At 40.9% G+C, this 26,698-nt stretch overlaps 1 protein-coding gene across 1 annotated transcript in view; it reads left to right on the plus strand.

The window, feature by feature from the left end:
* RNF130 (ring finger protein 130) overlaps positions 1-26,698 on the plus strand; it is a 108,386-nt gene that overhangs the window by 619 nt on the left and 81,069 nt on the right. The window contains exon 2 of the mRNA XM_049648819.1: positions 7-183. Within this exon, the coding sequence (XP_049504776.1) occupies positions 7-183 (177 nt within the window). The remainder of the gene's footprint in view (positions 1-6; positions 184-26,698) is intronic.

Here is a 26,698-nt window from a genome sequence, read left to right on the forward strand (position 1 = left end):
TGTGGCCGGCGCGGGCGGACAACGCGAGCCAGGAGTACTACACGGCGCTCATCAACGTGACGGTGCAGGAGCCCGGCCGCGGCGCCCCTCTCACGTTCCGCATCGACCGCGGGCGCTACGGGCTCGACTCGCCCAAGGCCGAGGTCCGCGGCCAGGTGCTGGCGCCGCTGCCCATCCACGGAGGTGAGTGCCGGGGCGCGGAGAGAAGGAGCCGGCGCGGGGGCGGGCGGCGGCCCTCGGGAGCCGGGGCGCGGGGGCGGCGGGCTCAGCGCCCCCACCCACCCCGGCCGGACTCGCAGCTCCGCTCCGCTCGGCCGGCGGCCCCGGGGTCCAGGTTTCCGTCGTGTGCAGCCCGGCCTGCCCACGGGTGGGAATGAGGCTCCAGACGCTTTTTTGGGGGGTGGGGGGTGGGGGTGAGGGGTTCCTCTTCTCTTAGAAAGACTTAGAAAACGTTCCTTTTCGTTTAGGTAGCTTGTTTACAGGAGGGCATGGGTCTGCGAGTTTGCAGGGACAGTTCAGACAAAGGAGGTGGTGGAAGAGCGCAAAACTAATTCATGGTGGAGGAGGTCTTAACCTGCATTTTGGAATCGGCAGGTTTGTTCCCGAAATCCCAGACTTAACGCTGAATTAGATCTCGAAGGATGAAGGCCCTTTTCTAACGTAAAAACGTGCCGTTTTTCTTAAGTGGCAAGTGGGAGGAGGTTGGTAGAGGAAAATGGGCATCTTCCCTGTTGCTTTTGGCTCCTGTTCTGCCCCAGTAGTTTTACTGTAATTTGACGCCTGAAAATCTCACATTATGAAGAATCTGATACCAATTGGAACTAGTAGCCAAGTTTTCAGGGCATGGGTGCTGACCGAAGGGGAAATAGATAAAATTTTCAAGAATTGTCTTTGAAGCCATTTGGCGTATGCTCATGCTTTCCTATAAACACTGGCTCCGTTTAGTTATTTGTATACAAAACGTATATTTGTATAAATTACTGGTCATGTTTTAAAGGAACCTTTTTTTCCTTTTGATATTTTTTGGGGGGTTTTGTTTTTTGTTTCTTTTGCCCACTGCGAACTTTTTGGAAAATGTCTGCTATCTTCTCCACCCCCACACTCATCCTGAGAATGCTGAGAGTGGATTTTTTTTTTTTAAGCTGCTATTCATGTTAAGATGACCTAAACAAGGCAGTCTAAATAAGGTAATGATGTTTGTTTTTATACTCTAAAATATTAAAACATCATGCCTCTTCTGAGATCTGTGTGTGCTAAAGTGCTAAGCTATCTGTGTACTGAGGAAAAAGAATCACGTGGGTCTTTCACTCTAGTTTGCCCCCAATTTAGAAGTGCCTTGTAAAAGTTCATATTTACACCAACGGTCAGGTGCTTAAAGTGCATTCTCATCTCCATTTTGTTAAAAATGGCAGTTAGGGTCCCAGCTTGCGGGCAGAAACAACTTTGGTCTTTGGTTCATTTAGTAAATATTTGTGTGCCTGTTCTGTGCCAGTCACTGTAGTTGGATCACATAATGTTGCCAAACTATGGCACTAACAATGGTAGCCTATTTTCTGGTGCGGAGAACCGTGAGGGTCACGTGGAAGGGGAGGAAGAGGAAGAGAGAGAGGCAAGCTGTTCTGGAGCAAGAGTTGGCCCCGTGCAGGGTTTTGAAATACTTGGTTTGTCTTTAGGGCTTGGTTCCCTCGGGCACCCCAAATCCACGATATTCACTTTAGATTCTTGCCTCCAAAGGGTCCCATGTTGTAAAACTACTTGTTGCTTGCTTGTCATCCCCAAACAAAAGCCCCGTCTTTGAGAACTCTTGTTGTAGGTGTTTGAACAGAAGAGTATTGGGAACTAACATGCAACTGATGTGTAGAGGAAGGTTAGTCCTGTTTCCTTATCCCTGGGGAGGTAGCATCACTGTACAAGTAAAGGTTCTGAGTTGTGCTGTGCATATGCTATGTGACACCAGGAGAGCATTGCGTAACCCTGGGAAAGTAAATTGGCCACATAACCTCAGTGTCCTCCACAAAATGGAATGATGACATATTTACCTCGTAAGATTGTTGACAGGTATGAATGGTCCCTGCATTCTTAAAACGAGACTTGTCAACCTGAATGAATGTCTAAATTGGTGAGGTTTTAGACACCCCTCAATGTGAACACGTCAGGGCAGTGTGTGAACGCTGAGTCTGGGGTCGGTTGCCTTCAGTGTCTGTCTTCTCTCCCTATTCTCCATTCTCTAGGAGCTCATTTTCTATTTGCACAACATGAGATTGCTGCATGTTTTCTCATGGTGTGAGTGGTGAGGTCCTACAGGTGGTTTGGGTCTGACTTCCTACTGAGGGGTCTGCACACATAGGTGCTTTCAGTTCAGCAAATAACTAATTGAAATCCTGTGTACCACTGGAGAGGTGGTGGGGCAACAGCAGTGAACAAAACAGATGAAAATTCCTCTTCTTCCTGAAGTGCTAGTTAGGGCCTTTATACATCCGTATACCTGTAAATCATGAAATCCAGGACATTTTCCTACTTTTGCAGCAGGAACTTGGGAATGTATCTTAAACACAACAATGGTGGTATAAGTCTGTTACGATTACTTGCGTTACATCTGTTATACCTCAGTTAAAAAAAAGTGGCTATTCTTGATTTAGTGAATTTCAAAATTTTATATTTTAATAAATATTACAGTTCTTATGACCTTTTATGCTCTTATAATTTTGAATTGAAGAGAATCTTAGCGTGTTTATTGAGGACTTCCTGTGTGTTGACAGTAAACAAAGTAATGTTCAAATTACAAAGCAAAAAATGTTACGAGACGGAATTCCTGGCAGAAGTAGCTGGGCGCAATAGATGTGAAAATTTTTTTTTCTTTATCTTTCTTTTTTTTTTTTTTTGAGCAGGCTCTACACCCAGTGTGGAGCTTGAACTCACAACCCTGGGATCAAGAGTTGCATAATCTACCAACTAAGCCAACCAGGCACCCCTAGATGTGAAATTAACAAAGGTGCATTTTTTAGGATAAGTGTTTGGTAGTAATGAATATAAAGACAAAATAATTTCACATTTTCCTAGAGCTTAACATGATGACTCATTTTAAATCTCTGACTTGGTTTGTGAAATATTAGAAACCTTTCTTATTTTGTAGTGCTACTATCAATTAGACATGTATGAATAACTGGATGAAATTTATTTATTCTACACCTTTAAAGGGCAAATAGACAGCTTTTTCTTTAGATTCTTTGGTGTTTTAAAAGTACATTTTTAGAAAGTGTTAAACTTTATAAAACAATAAGTGTTGTATTTTGAAAACGTATTCTTTGTCACTAAATAGAATGCAGATTGAATAGAATGGAGATTCATTTGTTTGGTGTTAACAGATTTCATATGTTTACTGATAATTCATTTTTAGGAATGGGCCTTTGAAGGAACATATCTTGTATTTATTTGCAGATTAGAGTTGCTTACTCAAAGGGTGAGCTTAGAACCAGAAACAAATGTAAACTAGCTAGTACCTACTGGGGAGCAGACATTGTAAATGTGCTCTGTGTTTGTGCACACTAACTTTTTGTCTGAGCCTGGAGTGGGGGTTGGGCAGGAGAAGGACCAGTGTTGATGATGTCATTGTATATGCAGATGTGCTGGTGGGAAGAATCTGGTATCAGCCACTTTTTGCTTTGCATAGAAATTTTGAGGATTGGATATTACAGCCTTAACAGTTTTACCAAATGATCAACTTTTGTGGGGAAGGGGGAAGGGGGGCATCTTGCTAACCGTCTGGATACAAAAAAAAAAAAAAAAAAGCAAAACTTAGGTTTTTAGGTTTAAGAAAGTAGTTCTTTTGGATGAATCCATTAAACCTGAACATGGTTTTTTAAATTCTGATAAAGAGTAAAGGATATTGATGTGGAAATAAGACCTTGGATGAAAGCCATCATGTAATGTTAGAATTCATAATGGCAAAGGCAAGGACTACTAGATATAGAGATTTCAAAATATTCAGAGAAATAGTAGGTATGATCCTGGGAACAGGGACTCTGAAAGGAAAGAGAATTCAAAAGGAGCTGGAGGTTCTAAAAACCAGATTTTAACATAAATAAGCAAGCAGATAAAGGAGATATATACAATATATTTATATTGAATTTTACAATTGAGAAAATGGTTTCACACACTGTATTTTTCCTTCACTTTTGGATGATCCATTGGCATATAAATATTTGAATATTTTTTAAAAACACATTTGACCTTCCCACCAAATACTCTTCTGCTACCATCCCATCCTCTATTTCTCTTAATGGCAAAGCTTCCCATAAGGGTTGTGTTCATATTTGCTGCCTTCAGTTTTTCCTTCTGCTGTTCTTCACATTGTGAAGATCTTTGATTGCTGTGCCAGTGATTTTGGTAAAGACATGGCATATTTAAATGATCTATTTGACCTGCTGAATCCCTAGGATCTCAGTGTGTGGAATGGTGGGTTGAGACTAAGAAAAAAAGTGAATAGGAAAAAATACATAGCCCCGAATTGGGGTGTAAAAAAAAAATCACCTGCATTAAAAGGAGTTGAAGGGAGATAAAGCTTAGCTGCCTGTTGCAGGACAGACCCTCTCTAGTCGTCTTGAATTTGGGTGTCTGGTTCCTGGGCAGCACTGGTCCTGCTTCATGAGGCCAGGTACACCTCTCGTTTATGTTTGATTCTGAATGTGATTTTTAAAAGATGGACAAACCGGGGTGCCTGGGTGGCTTCGTCGGTTAAGCGTCCGACTTCGGCTCGGGTCATGATCTCACGGTCCGTGAGTTCGAGCCCTGTGTCGGGCTCTGTGCTGACAGCTCAGAGCCTGGAGCCTGTTTCAGATTCTGTGTCTCCCTCTCTCTCTGCTCCTCCCCTGTTCATGCTCTGTCTCTCTCTGTCTCAAAAATAAATAAACGTTAAAAAAAAAAAAAAAAAAAAGATGGACAAACCACAGAGCACTGTTTGAAAGTTATAAAAGAAAAATCCTTCATTTGAAGGAAGGTTAGATTAAATGACTTCTAAGTTTCCTCCACCTTGATTGAAGTGTGACTATAAAGTGGTAGGACAGATCTTATTTTTTTATTTTTAGAGAATGTGCATGAGCAGGGGAGGGGCAGAGGCAGAGAAAGAGAGAAAAACTGAGACTATCCTGAGCTGGCTCCATGCTCTCAGCACAGAGCCCAATGCAGGGCTCCCTCCATCCCACAATCCTGGGATTTTGACCTGAGCCGAAATCAAGTCAGACACTCAACTGACGGAGTCGTCCAGGCACCCAAGGACAGATCTTTTTGAACAAACCTGCCAGAATATACCTATTAAAGAGAGTGGTCGTCTTTTCAAACCAGTCACATCACCATATGTTTATCCGTTGGTGTACATATATGCACACACATATTGTGCAGCAGTGAAAACAAATTGAAACACTTAGCATTTATTTTGTAAGATTTATTTTGTAAGATCTTTTTGATTGATCAATTTTAAAAAGATGTGCAGTGTATCAAATCTTTGTCTTTTCTAGATAGACTTGAATTTTGACCACAATTGAAAGTTCTTTTGAGGCCATTCTTTTTTATGTGCTTGTGAACTCTCTCTTTAGATATTTTTCAAGAGAGAAGTCTAGTAGTGTTTTAGGCCATCTGTGGGATGAATGGGTAGTCCCCAGAGAAGATTCTTTTGAGTATTTAAGTATATGGTAGTCTTGACTTACTTGCAAAATGAAACTGTTTTTCAGGACCATCAACATTTGCTTGTTTTATCATCCTTATATTATGCACTAGACATTTATTATTTTCTATGAATTGTTGCAAATGCAGCTTCGTTTACTGTTGGAAGCAGTTTTAAGTAAAACAAAGGGAGCTCTTCAAATGCAAAGCAGCATAAGTAAAAAAAAAAAAAAAAGAAAAAAACAGTAAGTACCTACTCTGTGCTTGAGTTGTACAAGTGCTATAGTTTGTGCAGAAGGCGCTGTATGCACTGCCCGCCTAGGAGGGCCTTGTCTGGATGGCACAAACAGAACATACCATTGTAGAAGATGGTGCAGGCTGTTTTGGTGGATGTTGTTCTAAAGCAGGGGTCTGCAGACTACACCCGGGGGACCAGCCACCTGTTACTTTACACAGTTATGGAATACAGCTATAGCCGTTTGTTCACATGTCTTTGGCTGCTTTTGAACTGAGTGGTTGTGACAGAGGAGTCTATGTGGCCTGCAAGCCTAGGCTACTTACTCTCTGGAGCTTTAAGAAAATGTTTGATGATCTTTGTGCTAAAAGTTCATTTCTACCTTAGTTTTTCCCCGTTGAAAACTGTGTTATGAATTTATGGCTGAGAGTTTGATTTCTACATTGCCACAAACTGTGAGCTCCTGGCAGTTAGGGACAATGTCTTCCTTGTTTCAGTCCAGCACCTAGGACTGTGCCTGGCACTAGCAAGCCACTGGAATCTGTGATTGCATTCAGTCTAGCGGTGTTGAGTCTGGTAGTGAAACTGATGGCAGGCTTTGTAGGAAGGTGTTGGGGGCAGGGGTGGAGTGGCGGGGGGGCTTGATGGACAGAGTATACTGTAGGGCCTCTGTTAGTGTGCTGCGTCGTGAATGGCATGAAGACCAGAAAAGTGGAAAATGACTTGGACTTGTAGTCTAGAAGAGTTTCATTGAAAATGTGGAAATTTGAAGTCAAGCTTGGTTAGTTCTGTTTCTAGCCATAATTGAGTAAAAGGGACCAGTTCACTTCCCCACCTTAAATGACTAGAAAACATGACAAAGTTATGAAACAGCAGTTTTAGAAATAGGTCAACAAAGAGTACAGGACAGTGATCCCTGAGAGAAAGGAAATAAACAGTGGAGCTGTATGACTGCCCCAGCTTACTTACGGCCTGGAGAGTTGCCATGTTGCAGTGCAAGGAAGGGGAATCCAGAGGGAACCTGGTGTTGCCAAAACAGAGTTCAGAGCTCTAGGAGGCCAAGGCAGTTTGAACAGACTTGAGTATGCAAGGAGGTAAAATACGAGAGAGGAGGGAGAGGAGGGAGTCGCGCAGGGAATGAACTCTGGAGAGCTGTGAGGGGTCCCCACGGGTCTTTGGCCAGAGTACTGATATGCACATTTTATGAAGAACTGTCAGAAATTAGCAGGGGGAATTCTTGGAGTTCCCACAGGGCTTGGAATAGTTCATACTCTTACTGATCAGTGTAGGGAGACTGCCTAATGCACACGAGGCCAAATCAGCCCTAAATGAAAGTCTGTTCTGGACTCCACTTAACAAAGCTTAGGAGCAAACTTGAAAAGGATCAGACTGATTCCAAGTAACTGGTCCAGAACAAAGCTCAACAATATTGAAAGGGATGCAGTGACATCTGGATCCCAAAAACATAAAATCTAAGACCAACATCCAGTCAGAAATTACTGGGCATGCTAAGAAACAGGAAACTATGACCCATAACCAGGCAAAAATAGGCAGTAGCAACAGGCCCAGAAATGGAACAAATGCTAGAGTTGCAGATTAGGGTGTTAAAACAGCTATTGTAGAGATAGCTTGTTTAAGGAGGTAAAAGAAAATAACATGCTGAGGAGGGAAATGGATATAGAAAAGACCCACATCAGATATCTAGCCATGAACTCAGACTTGAGAAAGTGTAGGATTTCTGTTGATGAAGGAAAGAAGGACACACTGAGAGAGTGTTTCCTGCTTTGGTGCTCTTGGTTTACCCCAGGCAGTGAGGTACTTAACACATATTGTTTCACGTATTGTGGGCTGAGAAGGGTGCCAAGTACTGTACTATACATGGACTGTCAATTTAATAACAGCCCTAGGTGGTACCGTGTCCTCATTTTGTGGATGTGAATTCAGGCTTCTCCAGTCTCTCACTTAGTGTCTTTTTTCTTGAGAGCCCTCTATACGATTGGAAATTATATATCTGGTTTGTTTGTTTATGAGGGCGGGGATGCTGTTGCTGTGTCTACCCGTGTGTACACAGTGCTTAGCGTGGCACCTGAAACATAGTAGGGTGGGACTGGTTATTAGTGTTGGGTGAATGAAAGCAGGAGAGGTAACCTACCAGCTGTATAGCCGTTGGGATTCAGCAGAGCTGGGATGTGTTGGAGGTCTGTCTGACTGCAGCATCCATACTTTAACCACTTTTTTGTACTGCTTCCCAAGTGGGTTTAATAAATTATGATACATCCACTCAGTGGAAAGTTACACAGCCATTAAAGGGGATTGTGAAAGCAAGGTATATCCTACAAAAATAAACATATAGTGATTGAACTGTGACTGTATTAAATTTGTTTACAGTGGATTAAGACTCAGAGTAATGTGCAAAAATAAAAATGATTGTGTTCTATTGATTGGATCATTGGGAGACATTTTTTGTTTTCTCTCTCTCTCTTTTTTTTTTTTTTTTTTTTTTGAAATGGTTAATTTTCAGTACACAACCTTCATAGGGGAAAAGTCATACTTCCCGAAGGGAACAAGTAAGTGTGTACAGGTTGGGTGTTTGTTTATTCCCAAAGCTTCAAAAAAAAAAAAAAAAAAATACAGTGAATTCCAAGCCATGGTCAGAGTAGGAAACTGGAAGATACTAGACATAAAATTAAAAGGACATGTTTTTCCCTAGTAAGAGAAGAGGAACTCCAAGACCAGGGACAGTTGGTCCAATTGTGAAACAACTAAAATGTGACACAGTTGTGAGCAGTTAGCAGATCCTAGAAAGGGAAGTGGAATCCAAACACAGGCCGTTCTGTAACATTTTTATAATGATGGTATTAGTGCTTTAGTGGTTTTGTTGGTTTTCAGTGTTTAAGATCAATCTGTAGTTAAAGTGTGGAAGGCCCTATTGGTTGCAGAAGAAAGAGAAAGCAAACATTTCGACCTTAAGCATCTGTAACTATAAATAGATGACAAAGGTAGAGAAATGGAAGAGAGAAAAGGCATGTCAGGAGCTGGTAAGGCCCAGTGACTTCATCTCACTGGGTGAGCATTCAGGAGGACGGCTGTAGTTGCAGACACTGGGAAGGTTGAACCACAGAGGAAAATAATGAAACAATGAAATCAGGGAAGAGGGAAAATGGAGAAGCCTAAATGAGCAGAATCTTGATTTGTAGCCTCATAAATCCGCAGATAATGTCTTACATTGACAAACCAGGAAACAATGGCGATGAGCCTTTGTGGAACCGTAGAAGGTGACCACTAGAAGAACTAAAAACAGGGTTGCTTTGGGGGACCTAGGACAATGGAGTGAATGGGACAGGTATACTTCACTGTAAGCCATTGGGTGAGTTTGTCTTTTCTGTGTGTGTACAGTAAGCTTCCCACTCATTCACCCATCCACACTGCAAATGAATTCTGTGCCCACCCCTTTCTCTTTTCTGCAGAAGCTCCCTGCTTTCCCAGCATCTGAGGTCTTCTCCAACTATAGTGACTTGCTATAAAATACAGGGTTCTTTAGAAACTAAGCACTGTCTCCAGAGAGTTCCTGCTTAGTAGCCACTGATGGACCATGAAATCAGGAAACGCTACCATTGAATTAACTGCTTTTATTTTATAAACAGATCTAAGTCTGTAGACCCTAAACTAATTTATGATAGTAGCTACTATGTTGGCTCATAGTGTTTCCCTTTCTTCTGGCAACTACCTTCCTCCTCAGTCAGTTGTGATAAGGCCTCAGCATTAATTGAATTCAGCATAGCATGACCCTGTCCTTTGGCTGATTTTGGATAGAGGAAGCTCTTTCAGCCCCCTCTGGGCTTCTCACTTCTCTCCTTATTTGATGTAGAGTCCATGATTCTTCACATTAATCATCCCTTTTTCCTCTGTTCTGTATCACACTCACTTGGCAAAATGTCAATCCAGGGTGAACCACTACCATCCGTCTCTGTGCTTCCTGTCACCATGCAGTTGAATGTGGCTGGAGAAAATCTGAACAACGCAGCTGACCAGGGTTTGAGAACATAACATTTAAGCAGAAACAAATGGGCACTTAACTATGCTCAGTAATACAAAAATATTTTTTTAAGTTTTTTGTTTATTAAGTAATCTCTGCACCCAGCATGGGGCTCAAACCTATGACCCCAAGATCAAGCGTCACATGCTCTTCTGACTGAGCCAGTAGCCAGGTACACCCCCAAAATACTCCTAAAGAAGTGGGACAACTCTAAGGCAACAGTTTTCTTTTTCTCCAATGCCTGCTGTTGTGTCTTCCTCTACTTTCAGCCTAGTCTTCCCTTGTGAGCCTAGAGTCACACATTCAACTCTGTCTGCATGGTATCTTCAACCTAAATGTCTCGAGGACATCTCCAGATTTAGAAACCTCAGATGGAGCCTTTGATACATTTTTTTTTTTGCCTTCCAGCCTGCTACCGCTGCTCCCTGATCCTCAACAAATGACATCACCGTCCACATTTAGGGTCATCCTTGCTTCTTCTCCTCACATTCCACATCTGATCTTCCCTCCACAGTTTACCTGCAGGATATACATATTTCTGTGTGACTTGTCATTTTCACTCCTGCCTTCTCAGTATGGGCAGCTCTCCCCTCTTACCCTTTCTTGGTCTCTGCTTTTCTCTTAACTTCCATCAGTCTTTTCTCCCTACAGTAGCCAGGATAATCTTGAAGCTTCTACAGGAAATCGTAACACTCCTTGCTTAACCCCCTTCCGGTCTTCTCATTATCCTCAGAATGGAAATCTGAGCTCCCTCCCTGTGGTCTCCTCCAGTGGCTCCAGCCACTTATCTCACCCCTGCTTACCATCCTGAAGCTATATAGCTTGATCATCAGTGATTCTCAAGTCAGCCACCCATCCGAAGCCTCAGCATTCCTATCTGATGATTGTACAGCTTAAGCTTGAACAAATGAATGACAGAAATCTATCACATTCATCTCTGGAAAGCAATGTTAGAAAGTTTTTCATCTGGGGAAAAAACTTGGTTCAGATATTTGTAGGCAATAGTTAATTTCCTTGTTTGACTCAAGCCCTCTAACCCTTTGGTTTTATATCTCTGTTTCTTTTGATTGCTCTTAAGAATATGGTATCGTAGGGGTGCCTGGGTGGCTCAGTCAGTTAAGTGTCCAACTTCGGCTCAGGTCATGAACTCGCGGTTTGTGAGTTGGAGCCCTGCATTAGGCTCTGTGCTGACAGCTTGGAGCCTGGAGCCTACTTCAGATTCTGTGTCTCCCTCTCTCTCTGCCCCTCCCCTGCTCATGCTTTGTCTCTCTCTGTCTCTCAAAAATAAATGTTAAAAAAATTAAAAAAGAATATGGTATTGTAAACTTCAGAGTGTATTTGTCTGTCAGTATTCCACTTAAAGGATGCAGTGGGTTGAATAATGTCCCATAAAAGTTCATGTCCACCTGGAATCTGAGTGTGACCTTATTTGGAAATAGGATCTTGACAAATGTAAGTAGTTGAGGATCAAGATAAGATCATAGTAGTTTAGGATGGGCCCTAAATCCAATGTGGGTGTCCTTATAAGGAGAAGAGAGGACTCAGGCACACAGTGAAAAGAGCCACAGGAAGATAGAGGGAAACAGAGATCAGGGTTACACTGCCACAGCCAGGGAACACCAAGGCTTTCTGGGCCCCAGAAGCTAGGAGAGAGCCATGGGACTGTTTTCCTTTTGGAGCCTACGGAAGGAACCAAGACACCTTGATTTCAACTTCCAGCCTCCAGAACTGTGGGACAGTACATTTTCTGTTGTCTTAAGTCACCCAAGTTTGTGGTCATTTGTTATGGCAGGCTTAGGAAATGAATACAGAAGAAACCCAAAAATGAACACAGTAATGCATTTGGTTTCACCAAAGCAGAAGAGAGTAGAAGTGGTTTTTTTTTCCATCATGCTGGACACCTGCCGAGAGTCATATAAGTTATTTTGGTAGCCCTAATTACTGACTCATACTGAGCTTACTGTTGATTAAACCTTCTGAGTCTTTTCCAGAGGCTGCCCTAAGCTGTGTGATTTTATCTTCACTGGATGTAGCCTGTTCATTCAACCTTTCAAGATGTTTTTGGAATCCTGATTTGTCACCGCAGTCTTTACTCTTTCCAGCAGCTTTGTGTCACCAGTGAATGTGATGAGCATACCTTCTGTATCTTCATTTAAGTCAGGTCGTAACCTTCTGGACTTATGGATCCCCTTTAAGACTTTAATGAAGGCCATAGAGCTTTCTGCCAAAAAATAAAAATAAATTAAAAAAATAAAAAAAAATTATGTAAGTAATAAAATTTTCAGTAAGGTTTAGAAGGTTCAGATACTTTTTGCAGTCCCAGGTGGTCCATAATCCCAGAGTTAAGAATCCCTGCTCTAAGTTATTGATAAAAGTATTGAAGAATGTTAATGAACAGACCCTTGTAGTGTGTTGCTCAGAATCTTCCAAGATGGCATCGTTCCATTAATCAGCACTTTGGGGGTGTGGGCACTCCACAGAGTTTTCTAATTCACTTCATTGACTTTGCCTTTGGTGCATATTTTTTAGTGTTATGATATCTTAAATGATGTAATCAAGTGTTTCGGTGGAAAAAACAAAGACATCTTATTTACTCTCTTCCTGATTTGCTAGGTCAGGAGCTATGGCAAGGAAGGAAAAGAAGTGAATCTTTCATGGCTTAGCCGTAGTGTGTTAGTTTTCCACTGCCACTGTAACCAGTTACCACAAACTAGATGGCTTAAAAAAACACAGATTTATTGTCTTACAGTTCTGGAAGTGCAAAGCCCAAAATGGATCTCACTGGGCTACAATCAAGGCATTGGCAATCCTACATTCCTTCCGGAGGTTCTATGGAAGAATCCATTTTCTTCACTTTCCCAGCTTCTGGAGGCTGCCTACATTCTTGCCCTTCCTCTGTCTTCAAACCCTGTAGTGAAGCATCTGCAAAGTGCTCTCTATTTGACTTCCTGCCTCTCTCTTCCACACCTAAAACCCCTCTGGTTACCTTAGGCCCACCCTCACAGTCCAGGGTAATCTTTATTCTAAAGTCAGCTGAAGAGCAACCTGAATTGCCTCTTGCTGTGTAACCTAACGAATTCACAGGTCCCAGGGATTAGGATGGGGACATGCGGGGGGGTGGGGAGCATCATTCTGCCTCCCATACATAACCAGCTTGTGCCAGCACCCTATTATTACAGCTTTCTCTTCTCAGTATCTACGTTATTCCTTTAATAATAACTTCTGAAATTTTGCCAAGGGTCAGCAGTTTCCTAACACGTCCATAACTTGCACAGTGCATCTTCATCACTTTGTAAACATTGGAGTGCTATTTACACAGGTTACTTTCTAATATCGTTCTGTGATTCCTCAATGACCACCGTCAGTGATGCTCTTTCTCATTTGTGTGTCACCAAACTGTGATTCATCTCGATCAGAAACCCTAAACTCAGGTGGGACAGCTGCTTCCATACTTATTCAGCAAATAATTATTAAGTACCTACTGTGTGGCAGGCAGGACAGGAAGTTCCTGCATGCTGTCTGGTGGGGGAGGCAAGGTAAGTCAGCACCTGTATATTGCATATATATTGTCTGGTGTATATTGTCTGGTGGTGCAAACAGACACTAAACAGATAATAACCCAAGTAATTGTTAATAATTCTTGGGGAGGGGTGCCTGGGTTGCTCAGTCGGTTAAGCATCTGGCTTTGGCTCAGGTCATGATCTCACAGTTCATGGGGTTGAGCCCCATGTCAGGCTCTGTGCTGACAGCTCAGAGCCTGGAGCCTGCTTCAGATTCTATGACTCCCTCTCTCTGCCCCTCCCCCACTCATATTCATATTCATATTCTCTCTCTCTCTCTCTCTCTCTCTCAAATAGATAAAGGCTTAAATAAATTTAGTAATTCTTGGGGAAAGTACCAGGATGTCAAGAGGGCATAAACGAGAGAGCTGACCTGGTCTAGGATACTCTGAAGAAATATTAATGCTGAGACTAAAGCATGAGCAGATATTAAGATGGGCAGAGAAAGGAAGACCATTCCAGGCCAGGGAAGCCTATATGAAGACTAAACGGTACAAAAAAACCCTTAATGTGCTGGAGGAAATGAAAGGAGAAATTTTGGAGGATAAGGGGGAGAGTGGTACACGGTAGAGGTGAAAAAGCGGGTCAGTACTTACTAGGCTGTGTTAGGATTTTTGACCGTATCTCAAGAAGAATAAAACTTTTGAAGGGTTTCCTGGTTTGTTTAACGTTTAGTTATGGTAAAACACATAGAATACAAAAGTTACCATCTTAACCATTTTTAAGTGTACAGTTACATGCATTCACGTTGTTGTACAACCAGATCTCCAGAACTCTTTGTTTTGCAGTGCTGTAACTCCCTGTTTCCCCCTCCACCAGTCCCTGGCAACCACCCTTCTACTTTCTGTCTCTGAATTCGACTGCTCTAGGAACCTCAAAGAAGTGGAACCATACAGTATTTCATTTTGCGACTGACTTGTTTCACTTAGCATGATGTCCTCAAGGTCCATCCATGTTGTAGCATGAGTCAGAATTCTGTTAAAGGGTCTTAACCTGAGGAGTGAGATAACCAGATTTTTTTGAATTAACATTTTCGCTGTAACACACACAGAAAAATACGCAATCGTAAGTCTGCAGCTTGGTGAATTACCGTAGTGCACACACTGATATAACCCCAAACCTTGTCAAGAAAGTGAGTATAACCAGCTTCACAGAGTTCCCCAGAAGCCCCCTTTCAGTCACTCACCTCCTCCCTCCCTCCCCAGATTTTGAACACCACAGATTATGCCTGTTTAACTTTGTGTACCTAGATCATGGTACAATTTTTGTGTATTCTTAAAAAAATTGTTTTTTAATGTTTATTTATTTTAGAGACAGAACAGTAGCAGAGGAGGGGCAGAGAGAACTGGAGACAGAATCTGAAGCAGGCTGCAGGCTCTGAGCTGTCAGCACAGAGCCCAATGCGGGGCTCGAACCCACAAACCACGAGATCATGACCTGAGCCAAAGTCGAACATTTAACCGACTGAGCCACCCAGGTGCCCCTCTCCTTGTATATTCTTGTGACTAGTTTCTTTTGCTCACATCACTGATTTGTGGGGTGAACTCATGTTGCTCTATGTAGCAGTTTTGTCAATGACCCAGTACATGAATATATCATGGTTTATCCATTCTGTTGATGGACACCAGGTTGCCTGCTTTGTGGCTGTTACAATTACTGCTGACATAAACACCTCCTACAAGTCTGGTTACACATGTAGCATTTTACTGGGTGTGCTTAGGAAGGGAATTATTACCTCCTGCTCAGTTTTCTTTCAGGCCCCGTTTGTCTAAGACAATTCATCATCCTTTCTCCAAAAATCTGTTCCTCCTCCAATGTTTGCTGTTTGAGTCAACAGCACCACCTTCTACCCGGTGTTATGCCAGAAACTCAGACATCTTCTTTAGACCCCCAGCCACCATACCTAATTACTTACCAACTCTTGTTGATCCGGATTCTTAAACATCTCTAAAATGTGTCCATGTCTCCCCACATCAACTGTAACCTATTCTAGTTGCTCATCTAGACTATGGCTTCCTAACAGGCTTCCCTGTGTGCACAATTACCTGCACTAACCTGTTCCCTATAGTATGGGAGCACAGACTTTCTTGGTTGTGTATATACAAGTACCCCCAATATATGTTTTATACTTATGAATGTTGTACCACATTCTTGATGTTCTTTGACATACTATCTTAAGGCCCAGCACTTGGCCTTCATTAGGCCACCCGCTGTAATAAATCTGTATTTCTAATAGTCTTCAGGTTAATTTCTAACTTTTTGGCTTTCTCTTACAAATCTGATTAGTTGGGTTTTGGAGTTTGGGGGGGGGTGTTTTTTGGTGTGTGTGTTTTTGGGTTTTTTGGGGGGTGGCTTTTTTTTTTTTCTTTCTTTTTTTTTTGCCCTTTCAGGGTGGCTAAAAAAAGCTTGTACACCAGTAGAAATGTCAGTTCTGCCCATTGGCTTTAGTTTGCAGTTGTTTTTTTTTTTTTAAGGCATTTGTGTTATTTGATGAGGGATGATTTATTTAAAAGTAGATGGTCTCATCTGTAAATCCACATAATGCTATTTGACAATACTGTGAAAGCAAACACACGTGTGAGGGGAGTCACGGCTATCCTGTTTTCATTTGTGGGATCCCACTCAGGACACCTTCGGTACCATAGGAGACACACAGCATCTGGACATGGATTGAGAAAAGCAGCCAGTGTTAATCCATAAGGAAACATCAGCAAAGCTTAATTTCTTATTCCCTATAACAGGATGATTTTCTTTTGTTAACTCAAGTAAACTTAGGTCAGTAGATACAAGATCAATACACATACAAAAAAGTAAATTGTGCTTCTCTATGCCAGGAACAATCAATTAGAAAATAATTTTTAAAAAATAGTATTTAAAATGGCATTGGCATTGAAAACTATAAAACATTGTCACAAGAAATTAAAGATCTAAATAAGTAGAAAGACATCCCATATTCATGGATCCAAAGACTTAATATTGTTCATATGGCAATACTCCCCAAATGACCTACAGGTTCAACATAACCCTAAGAAAATACCAGGGGGATTTTTGCAGAGATTGACAAGCTGATTCCAAAATTCATGTGGAGCCTGACTAGTCAACACAGTCTTGAAAAAGAACAAGATTAAAAGGATCACATTTCCTGATTTCAAAACCTAACTACAATACAGTGTAGTACTGGCATAGACCTACAGATTAGTGGAATAGAAGTGAGATCAATTGATTGTTTGCAAAGATGCCAAGACAATTCAGTGGGTGAAAAGAATAGTCTTTTCAGCAAAAGGTGCTGAGAAGACTGACTAGCCAATAGGACTGACAGGGAGAGAAAGGGAGCCAAAGAAATGTCCATTATCTTATAAGTTAAGTGGTTAGCTACCACTGACACTGCTGAGGAGAATGTTATGCCCAGGGCTGGAAAATTTCCTTTGCATTTGATGTAAAGCAGTGACCAGAAATTTGGAAGAAAGCAACTATATTATTGTGGTTTTTTTTTTTTAAGTTTATTTATTTTAAGAGAGGGAAAGAATACACAAGTGACGGAGGAACAGAGAGAGAGGGAGAGAGAGAATCCCAAGCAGGTTTCATCCTGCCAGTGCCGATATGGGGCTCGAACCCATGAACCATGGGATCATGAGCCAAAATCAAGGGTCGGACGCTTAGCCAGCTGAGCCACCCAGGCACCCTGCAACTATATCATTTTTAAGTTTGCAAATCCTAGGGCAAAGAAAGCTGGGTAATTACATCTTAACGGGATGGAAGTTTTCTTGAAGAAACCAGCATGAATGCACAAGGTATATTAAACAGCAGGTTTACTGAAATGAAATGGAAGTATGTAACAGAGAAACCTGTCTTAAGAATCAGCATATTTGCTTTCTGACAGTCTCCACACCCATTTTCAATGTCCTTTAGCCTTACTGGGATGGTCTTATTCTCAGGTTGTTCTCCTTAATAGAGGAAACAAAAGCAAAAAGATTTTGAAAATGTTTTCATCCATTATTTTGTTGACCCTGAGCAGTAGACATACTTCTTTTGTTTCTGTCATTATTTGCAATCTTTAACTCTGGACTTTTTAATTTTTGAAGATAATTTTCTGAGTCTGTACTGTCATCCTACATTTGCCTTTACAGCCCTTGTGTGAGCCTTTCTTAAACTTTATCTTGTGCATTCTTGCTGGTTTCTTCATTTTCTTTCTCATCAGGATGATTTGTAATTACCCAGCTATCTTTGCCCTGGGTTTTACAAACTCTGTGATAATGGGTTGCTTTCTTCCTAATTACTAGTCCCTTCACGTAATGGGTGTGTGTTAGGTTCTGGGTAGCAGTTTCCCCTGGTTCTCCCTAGCCATTATCGTGTTGGAGATGGAATGAATGCTAAGGCAGATCACGAACTTGTCAGATACTAATTTTAGCTGAACAAGATCTCTGCAGTTCTATTGGCCGTTGGCACCCGTTTGGCCAGTTGGTGTAGGTATATTGCCCCCATCAGAGTTTCTTTCCTGTCTCTTAGACACATTCTTGAGTTCTCTTCAGTTGGATTTCCCTATAGGACATCTGTTATCTTGATATAAAATAATCTGCTTCTCCTTTTTTTCCCCCTCTGAATAATATATAGTTCCTTAGTAAAATATGCTTTTCTATTGTTATGGGCCAGTCTCAGGACCCACTTCAACAAGGCTCATTGATTAGTTGTTATTTAAGGTGAACTTTAAAGATTTTTCTTATTACTTGTATTTATTTATGGACATCTCAGATTATGAAAACTTTAAATCTCCTGTTCCCATTTGTTTTCTCATGTGAGTAGTCTCCCACAATAGGCTTTTGTTCTTTTTTTCTCTAATTGTCCTCCATAGGGACTGTATGATTTTTTTTTCGTGTTTCCTACCTCCTTCCTCAGCAGTTAGCTGTTATAGTCCATCATTTCTTTTTTTTCTGTAGGGATGAGTCATTTCTTTTAACTCACATACCATTTATTCCAAGGTTAACAGAATCACACAACTAACACCTGTCAAACGTAAGGAATGGTGGGGAACTGTATGGATAGAAACTTGCATAAAACAAGGACCCTAAGATGAAATGTTTTTGCTATAGGAGTTCTTTATATATCTTGCATATTAGCCCCTTATCAGATATTATCTCCCATTCGAAAGGTTGCTTTTTCATTTTGTTGATGATGTTCCTAGCTGTGCAGCAGCTTTTTAGTTGGCTGTAGTCCCACTTGTGTATTTTTGCTTTTGTCGCCTTTACTTTTGTTGTCAGATCCAGAAAATCATTGCCAAACTGATGTCAAGGAAATTACTGCCTGTGTTTTGTTCTAGTTTTATGGTTTCAGGTCGTATGTTCCAATCTTCAATCCATTTTGAGTTGCTTTTTGTGTTTAGTATAAGATAGAGTCCAGTTTCATTCTTTCGCAAGTCACTATCCAGTTTTCCCAGCACTGTTTATCGAAGACACTGGCCCTCCCCTGTTGAACATTATAGGCTCCTTTGTTGTAAATTAATTGACCATGTATGTGTGGATTTCCGGGCTCTCTACTCGTTTCTGTTGATCTGTGTGTCTACTTTTATGCCAATACTATGCAGTTTTTATTAGTACAACTTTATAATATAGTTTGAAATTAAGAAGCATCATACTTATAGCTTTATTTGTCTTTCTCAAGATTGCTTTGGCTATTCATGGCCTTTTATGGTTCCATGCAAATTTTAGGGTTAATTCTATTTTTGTGAAAAATGCCCTTAGAATTTTGATGGAGATTGCACTGAATCTGTAGATTGCTTTGGTTACTATGGACATTTTAATGGTATTCTTCCACTCAGAATATCTTTCCATTTATTTGTTTCTTCTTTAGTTTCTTTTATCCATGTCTTATTAATTTCCAGTATATGGGTCTTTCACCTCCTTGGTTAAATTTATTCTTAGGTATTTCATTCTTTTTGATGCAATTGTGAATGGTATTGTTTTCTTAACTTCTCTTTCTAATAATTCATTATTAGTGTATAGAAACACCACAGATTTATCTGCGTTGATTTTGTATACTGTGACTTTACTGAATTTGTGCGTTAGTTGTAATAATTTTTTGGTGGACTCCCCAGGGTTTTCTGTATATAATGTCATGAGACCATATTACTTCTGGCTTTCAGATTTGGATGCCTCTTATTTTTTTCTTGTGTAGTTGCTCCTTGTTTGTCAACGGGGATTTCAGCCTGTGTGTTTAGGTAAATGATGATGCTGTTAGGAATTCCTGGGAAGATCACATTTGAGGGGGGAAGATAATGAGTTTGAGATACTAGGAGTCCTAGTACTATATTGTGAATAAAAGCAGTGAGAGTGGACATCCCCATCTTATTTCTGATCTTAAGGGAAAAGCTTTAGGCTTTTCATTGTTGAATATGATAGTAGCTATGGGCTTGTCATATATGGCCTTCATTATGTTGAAGTACATTCCCTCTATACCAATTTTGTTGAGACTTTTTATCATAGATGTTGAATTTTGTCAAATGCTTATTCTGCATCTATTGAGATGATTATATGATCCTCCATTTCATTAATATGGGGCATCACACTGAGTTGTGGAGGTGGAACCATTATTGTATCCCTGGAATAAATCCCACTTGATCATGACATGTGTTCCTTTTAATGTATTGTTGAATCCATCATTCCTAAGTTTGAAATTATCTTCCAGATAGTCCAGTCTTTGTTAACATTGCCATTGTGTCTGATGGCACAATACTAGAAGTATTGTACCAGAAGAAAGAAGCAATAAATAAAGCAAAAAAGGGGTGCTCCCACATTCTTTACTTTTTCTGCCCAAGGATTAATAATGCCTTCCAGTGTTGCTAGCTTTCAGTTATAAGATGAATAAGTTCTGGGGATCTTATGCATAGCATGGTGACCATACCTACTAATACTATGGTGAATACTTGATATTTGCTGAAAAGTAGATCTTAAGTGTTTTCACCAAACACAAAAAAATTAAAAGTAACTATATGAGGTGATGGATATATGAATTAGCTTGATTGTGGTAATTATTTCTCAGTGTACAGGTATATCAGATCATCATGTTGTACACTTTAAATATATATAGATTTTACTTACTATATCTCAGTAAAGCTGAGGGAGAAATAATGCCTTCGGATACTCCCCAGCCCTTGATGGTGTTCTTCCATCTCTCTGTGCCTCAGCAGTGTTGAGGTATAGTCAGTGGCTTTGCTCAGCCTTGGTGGGCTTTTTGGTGGCAGCCAAGAAAACTTAACACTCCATTTCATTTTGTTTCTTAATTGCCATTTCCTTGTTTGTCAACGGGGATTTCAGCCTGTGTGTTTAGGTAAATGTTGATGCTGTTAGGAATTCCTGGGAAGATCACATTTGAGGGGGGAAGATAATGAGTTTGAGATACTCAGTATTCATGGAGAAATGTCTAGCAAGCCATTGAAAATGACAGAATAAAGCATAAGAGAGAGGTTAGATTTGGACAGTATCCGTGTACACGTGATGGTTGAAGCCATGGGAGTGGATGACATTGCCCGCTGAGAAAAGAGGGCCTACGGCTGATTCTTGGTGAAACACCTCCAGCTAAGAGACTAGCAGTGGAAAAATGAGAAAGAGTAGGCAGCGAGGTAAGAGGAAAGTGTGATGGATAGGAGTAAAAAGAGAGAGCCTCGAAAAGATTTGTACTCAATACTATAATGCTTCTGTGAAATGGGGAGTGACGTAGATTAAATAGTTTACATGTCTTTTATACTGTAGTACCACATCTGTGTGAAGATCTAGCCACAATTTTTAGTTATTTCGATTTGTAGCATCTCTCTTCCATGAAGTATTTGTTGTATCAGTTGTAATAGAAATTATTTTTGAATATAACTTTGCAGGTAAAGTGATTTGTATTAGCCATCATTTAAAATTAGTCCTAAGATGCTTTTTATTATGTCATGGAGAACATCCAGCAGATATATTTAAGTTGTGAGGATGTGAAAAATAATCAAAATCCATTTGAGATATACAGTAACTAAGTATAGAAGACAAACGATAATGGATAGCTATTGACAATTAAACTTGCTGACAGTTCAACTATGTATGACCCTTCTTGCAATGTTGATTGATATATCCAGCACTCTAGGTGTACAGAAGATAGCTCGTTGTTGCCTTCTTCTTATGACTTGTTGTAAAAATTTGTTTCTTTAGAGTAAATATAACCAAAGTAAAACTTGCCAATTAGAAGAAAAATAAGAAACACTTTATTTTATTTTTTAAAGATACTAGATTTGAAAGTAAAAAGTAGACACAATAACAGTTGAGAACCTATACAATTAAAAATTTTTTTAGCTCCTCAACATAAGAAGCAGAAGACAATGGAATAATATCTTCAAAGTGCTGAGAGAAAAGTAACTATCTAGAAATTTTTACTAATTAAACTGTCATTCAAAAATGGGATCATATGAAAGATGTTTTCAGATCTTAAAAGACAGGTTTACTTGAAAACCTGACTTTATCTTTAACAGATCCTCAATAAAAGAATATCAGAAGGATGTGTTCTTACTATTCTAATAAGGAAGAAGGAAATGAAACACACAAGGAATAAGTGAGATGTGAGGAGGACTGTGATGGTTAAATTTAAGTGTTACTTTACTGGGCCACGGGGATGCCCAGATAATTTGGTCAAACATTCTCGGTGTTTCTATGAGGGTGTTTTTAGATGAGATTAACATTTAAGTTGGTAGACTGAATAAAGCAGATCAAAGCAGATTTGACGCCCTCCAGTGTAGGTGGGCCTCATCCAATCAGTTGAAGGCCTGAATGAAACAAAAGGGTTTATTTTCCTTCCAGTAAGAGAGGATTCCTCTTGCCTGACTGCTTTCAAATTGGGGACTTGGCTTTTTCCTGCCTTTGGACTCAAACTGAAACATTACCTCTCCCTGGGTCTCAAGCTGCTTGACTTTGAACTGGAACCACATCATCACATCCACTCTCTAGCTTGCTGACTTACCCCGCATATCTTAGGACTTGTCAGCCTCCATAATCACATGAGCTAATTCCTTATAATAAATCTCTTTACAAACACACACACACATATCTTACTGGTCTGTTTCTCTGGAGATCCCAAACTAACATAAAGGCTGACAAGTATCTGTAGGTAACATTTAATCAGCATTGACTGTATGAAACATTAAATATTAGGGATGGGATAATTAAAGCAAGGTAGAATTGGATGCTGGGTAACTACTCATAAGATGAAATGGGGTGGTTGGAGCTGCATTCTGTAGTAGGTTGAATGGTGGCCTCCCAGAAGAGGTGTCCATGCCCCCGAACCTGTGAGTGTAGAAACCTTATTTGGAAAAATTACATTTGCAGATGTAATTAAATTAAGATCTTGAGATGAGAGCGTCCTGCATCACCCAAGTGGGCCTTAAGTCCAACAATAAGTATCTTTAGGGACAGAAATGAAGACACCATCACAGTAGAAAAGGCCATGTGAAGACAGGCAGAGATTGGAATAATGCGGCTACAAGCCAGAGTGACCCAGGGCCACCAGAAGCTGGGAGAGGCAAGAAAGGTTCTCCACTAAAGCCTTCAGAGGGAACATGATCCTGCCAGAACCCTGATTTCAGACTTCTGTCTTTCACAACTGTGCGAGAATAAATTTCTGCTGTGTAAGTCACCAATTTTGTAGGACTTCATTGTGGTAGCCCTATGAAATTGTTATTCAGGAAGAAAATAGAGATATTGATTAAATATAAACTCTTTATCAGGTATACAAGTTAACATTTTAAGAGTGACCTCTAAAAAGTAGAACTTGAGGGGGGCGCCTGGGTGGCTCAGTTGGTTAATTGTCCGACTCTTGATTTTGGTTCAGGTCACAATCTCAGGATTCCTGGGTTCAAGCCCCATGTCGGGCTCTGTGCAGACAGTGCAGAGCCTGCTTGGGATTCTATCTCTCTCTCTTCCACCCTCCCTCTCCCTCCCCGTTTCTCTCTTTCTCTGTTAAAAATAAACAAAAATTTTTTAAAAAATAAAAAGCAAAACTTGAATATATAAATGGAGGAAAAGAGGAGGAGCAGAGAAAACATGATCAGTGCATTCAGAAGTAGAGAAGGGGAAAGTATAAAAAAAACTTAGGAATAACAGGATAAATGAGAACAAAGTAAAGTAATAGAAACGGATCCAAGTATATAAGTAATATGAATTCACTAAACTTGGCAGCTGAGACTCCTTTTGCAGCCTAGTGAAAAAGAAAACCTTAGGCTGCTTCTCAGAATAGTGGTAAGTGCAAAAGTAAGTAGGATTAAAGGAAACCAAGTCTCCTGAAACAGTACCGGTATTCAAAATATTTGTGTGTCCTTATGATCATATTAAGTAACGGATCTAGTGTTGGGTCTGATCATTTTGATTACTATGTTGGGTCTACTAAGTTTAATCTCTACTATGTTTTTGCCATATCTGCAGTAACTAATGTAATTGCTGTTAGTTACAGTTAACAGATGTTTTCTTGTCTACATTCATAGATGAAGAAAACGCTAGATTTCATTCCAAATGTAGCAAAAATAAAGATGATTTTCCTTCATTCGCATTCCATCAGCCTTTTGCATTCTGCCCATGTGGATCCTTGTCAAGAATCCTTGCTCGACATGTTAGTCTTCCAACAAAGTTCTCCTTTCCCAGATGGCTACCACATCCCTTGAGTGAGGGAAAGTGACAAAGGACTGACCTCCTGGCTGCCTCCCTGTGGCAAAGGACTTTCCCAGGGAAGCCTTCTCCTTAGGTTCAGACTTCTTCTTGGTGGGCTTGAGTAGCCAGGCGTGGATCCTGGTGAACTAAGAGAGCCCCTCAGCAGGGATAAAGCCCCAATCTCAACCACTGCTGCTTGACATACACAAGAAGTGTGAATGCTTCAAGCAACAAATGCCTGCTTACACTGCATACAAATAGTGTTCTGTGTCAGAACTGGAAGCTCAAAGCTAGGACCACTTTGAGGGATTCAACAGTGTTAGGAGGCATCTTGTTCCTTTTGATCCCTCCCCTTTGCCATCTTAGCTTTAATTTGGTCCTAAGATTGTTCCCTCTTTGTCATAAAATGACTGCCAGCAACAGCTAGAGCCACGTTTCCGTATTCACATTCCCATGGGAAACAGAGAAAAGGCCTCTCCTCAAATGTAGTTAAGTTCTTCACTTCTCTGTGGCTCATCTCAGACTGCGTGTCAACTTCCCTCCCCCTGGAGCTGGAGCCCAGGTAGATGTTACTGAAAGCATATGGCTTGGTTAGAGGTGATCTGTAGATGCTCCAATTAAAAAAGGTTTCTGTTTTTGTTTTGGGGGGGGCAACTAACAGAATGTACTTTGGACCCCAGGACGATCCCATGGTCCTGCCTGGAAGTGAGGCAGAGTAACCTGGAAACAAACAAATCAGACAGTGACAGACTGTCCACCTGCCTACAGAGACTCCCTCCCGCGTCTCCCTCCATGGGAGCCAGTGGAGACCTTCAAGAATGCCTATTAGCTCATTTTTTTAAGTTTTTTTTTTATTTTGAGAGAGAGAGAGAGAGAAAGAACACAGAAGCAGGGAAGGGGCAGAGAAAAAAGGAGAGCGAGAATCCCAAGCAGGCTCCATGCTGTCAGTGCAAAGCCCGACACAGGGCTCAAACTCAGGAACCTCGAGATCATGACCTGAGCCGATGTCAAGAATCAGACAGTTAACCCACTGAGCCACACACGTGCCCGAAGAATGTCTGTTAAATGCTCATTAAATTCGAGACCAGTTTCTGCTTGGAATGGGAGGGGAATAGATCCCTTCCCTGTGTATAATTTTCCATATTTCTCTCCTGATTCTTAGCATGCTGTTGGCCTGATTTAGTTTATATGCTGGAAACTGTGAATTTATATAAGTAAAAAGTGAAAAATAGTTTCTCAGGAAAGGGCTGATTAGCAGAAGATGTTAGTAAACATCCTTGTTCCAGTAAGAAAAAAGTGTACCATCAGTGTAGAAAGAACCTCTAGCCCTTGCGGGGGAGAGGGGGGTCCTAGACCTACATCCAAGTGGTCTGAGTGCTCAGGAGTGTCCACACTGCAGGTACAGGTGTAGGGAGAGGAGTGAGGAAAGAAGACCAGGAAGGAAGGCTGTGAAAGAGGAGGAGGAGGGCCCTGAGAGCCAGGGCAGGAGAGCGCTCAGCTGAGCTAGATGTTACTGAGAGTCCGTTTGGAGGAGGGCACAGTGTCCCAAGATAGCAGTGCTGAGGTTATTGGTACCTTTCAGGGCACTTTCATGGAGTGGCTGGATGAAATGTGATGAGGAATGAGTAGACACTGAGGAGGTGGGAACAGTAGGACAGGCAGCTCTTGACAGCAGTGGCAGCAAATGGGGGTCTTTCAAGAGGTCTGTTTTCTTCTTTATTTTTAAAATGGAAGGGACCAACCAGCAGGTGTAATTGAGAGGAAAAAGAAAACAGGGAATAATCATTAATGTAAGGCTCCTGAGAAATCAAGAAAGTCTAGGGTCCAGATAATTTTTCCCGGCCATTATGATAACACATCCTACCAGAAAAGAAAAACACTAACAGAACCGCAAGGGGATGGGGGGAGGGGATAAGAAAATTAGAGTGGATGCAAGGTTTAGAGAAAACACTGAAACGTACAAGTGAGTTAACAGGAAACTAAGACAAAAGGAAAAGCAAAACATTTCAACAAGACCAAACAACCACTGAAGATCAGTAATGAAAAGATGCTGGATTTAAGTGGAAGTATAGAAATCGTAAGAAAATAAGTTATATCCATGGAAGTGGATGAAGGCATGGAAGCGAGACACTTAAATCCAGTAGCTGAACATTAAAAGTTGAGAAACCGGAAGCACAAATAAAGAATTACATGTTATTCTTTGAATCATAAAATTAGAATTTAACAGGGGGAAATAAGGAAAGACAGGGTAAGAAGTGGGAAATCTGAAGATTAAAGAGATTATAATCTAATGTGGAAATAGGAAACAACCATAACATACCTGGCCATGGAAACATCTGTATCTAGGGTAACTAATTAGGCTGATTTTTATTTTTACTTCTTTTGCAGGAAGCCGCTGATTGAACATTACACCAGTCAGAACACATGAAACTGCGGTCCCTGGCACAAACTTGTTCTTTGTATCAGTTCTTGCTCAATCTCCCTTTGTCGTTCCTCCATTTCTGCCTTCACCTAAGAGGGTAAATGTCTGCTCTGTGCCAGACATACTAGA

Source organism: Panthera uncia, assembly GCF_023721935.1.
Source record: "Panthera uncia isolate 11264 chromosome A1 unlocalized genomic scaffold, Puncia_PCG_1.0 HiC_scaffold_17, whole genome shotgun sequence".
NCBI lineage: Eukaryota > Metazoa > Chordata > Mammalia > Carnivora > Felidae > Panthera > Panthera uncia.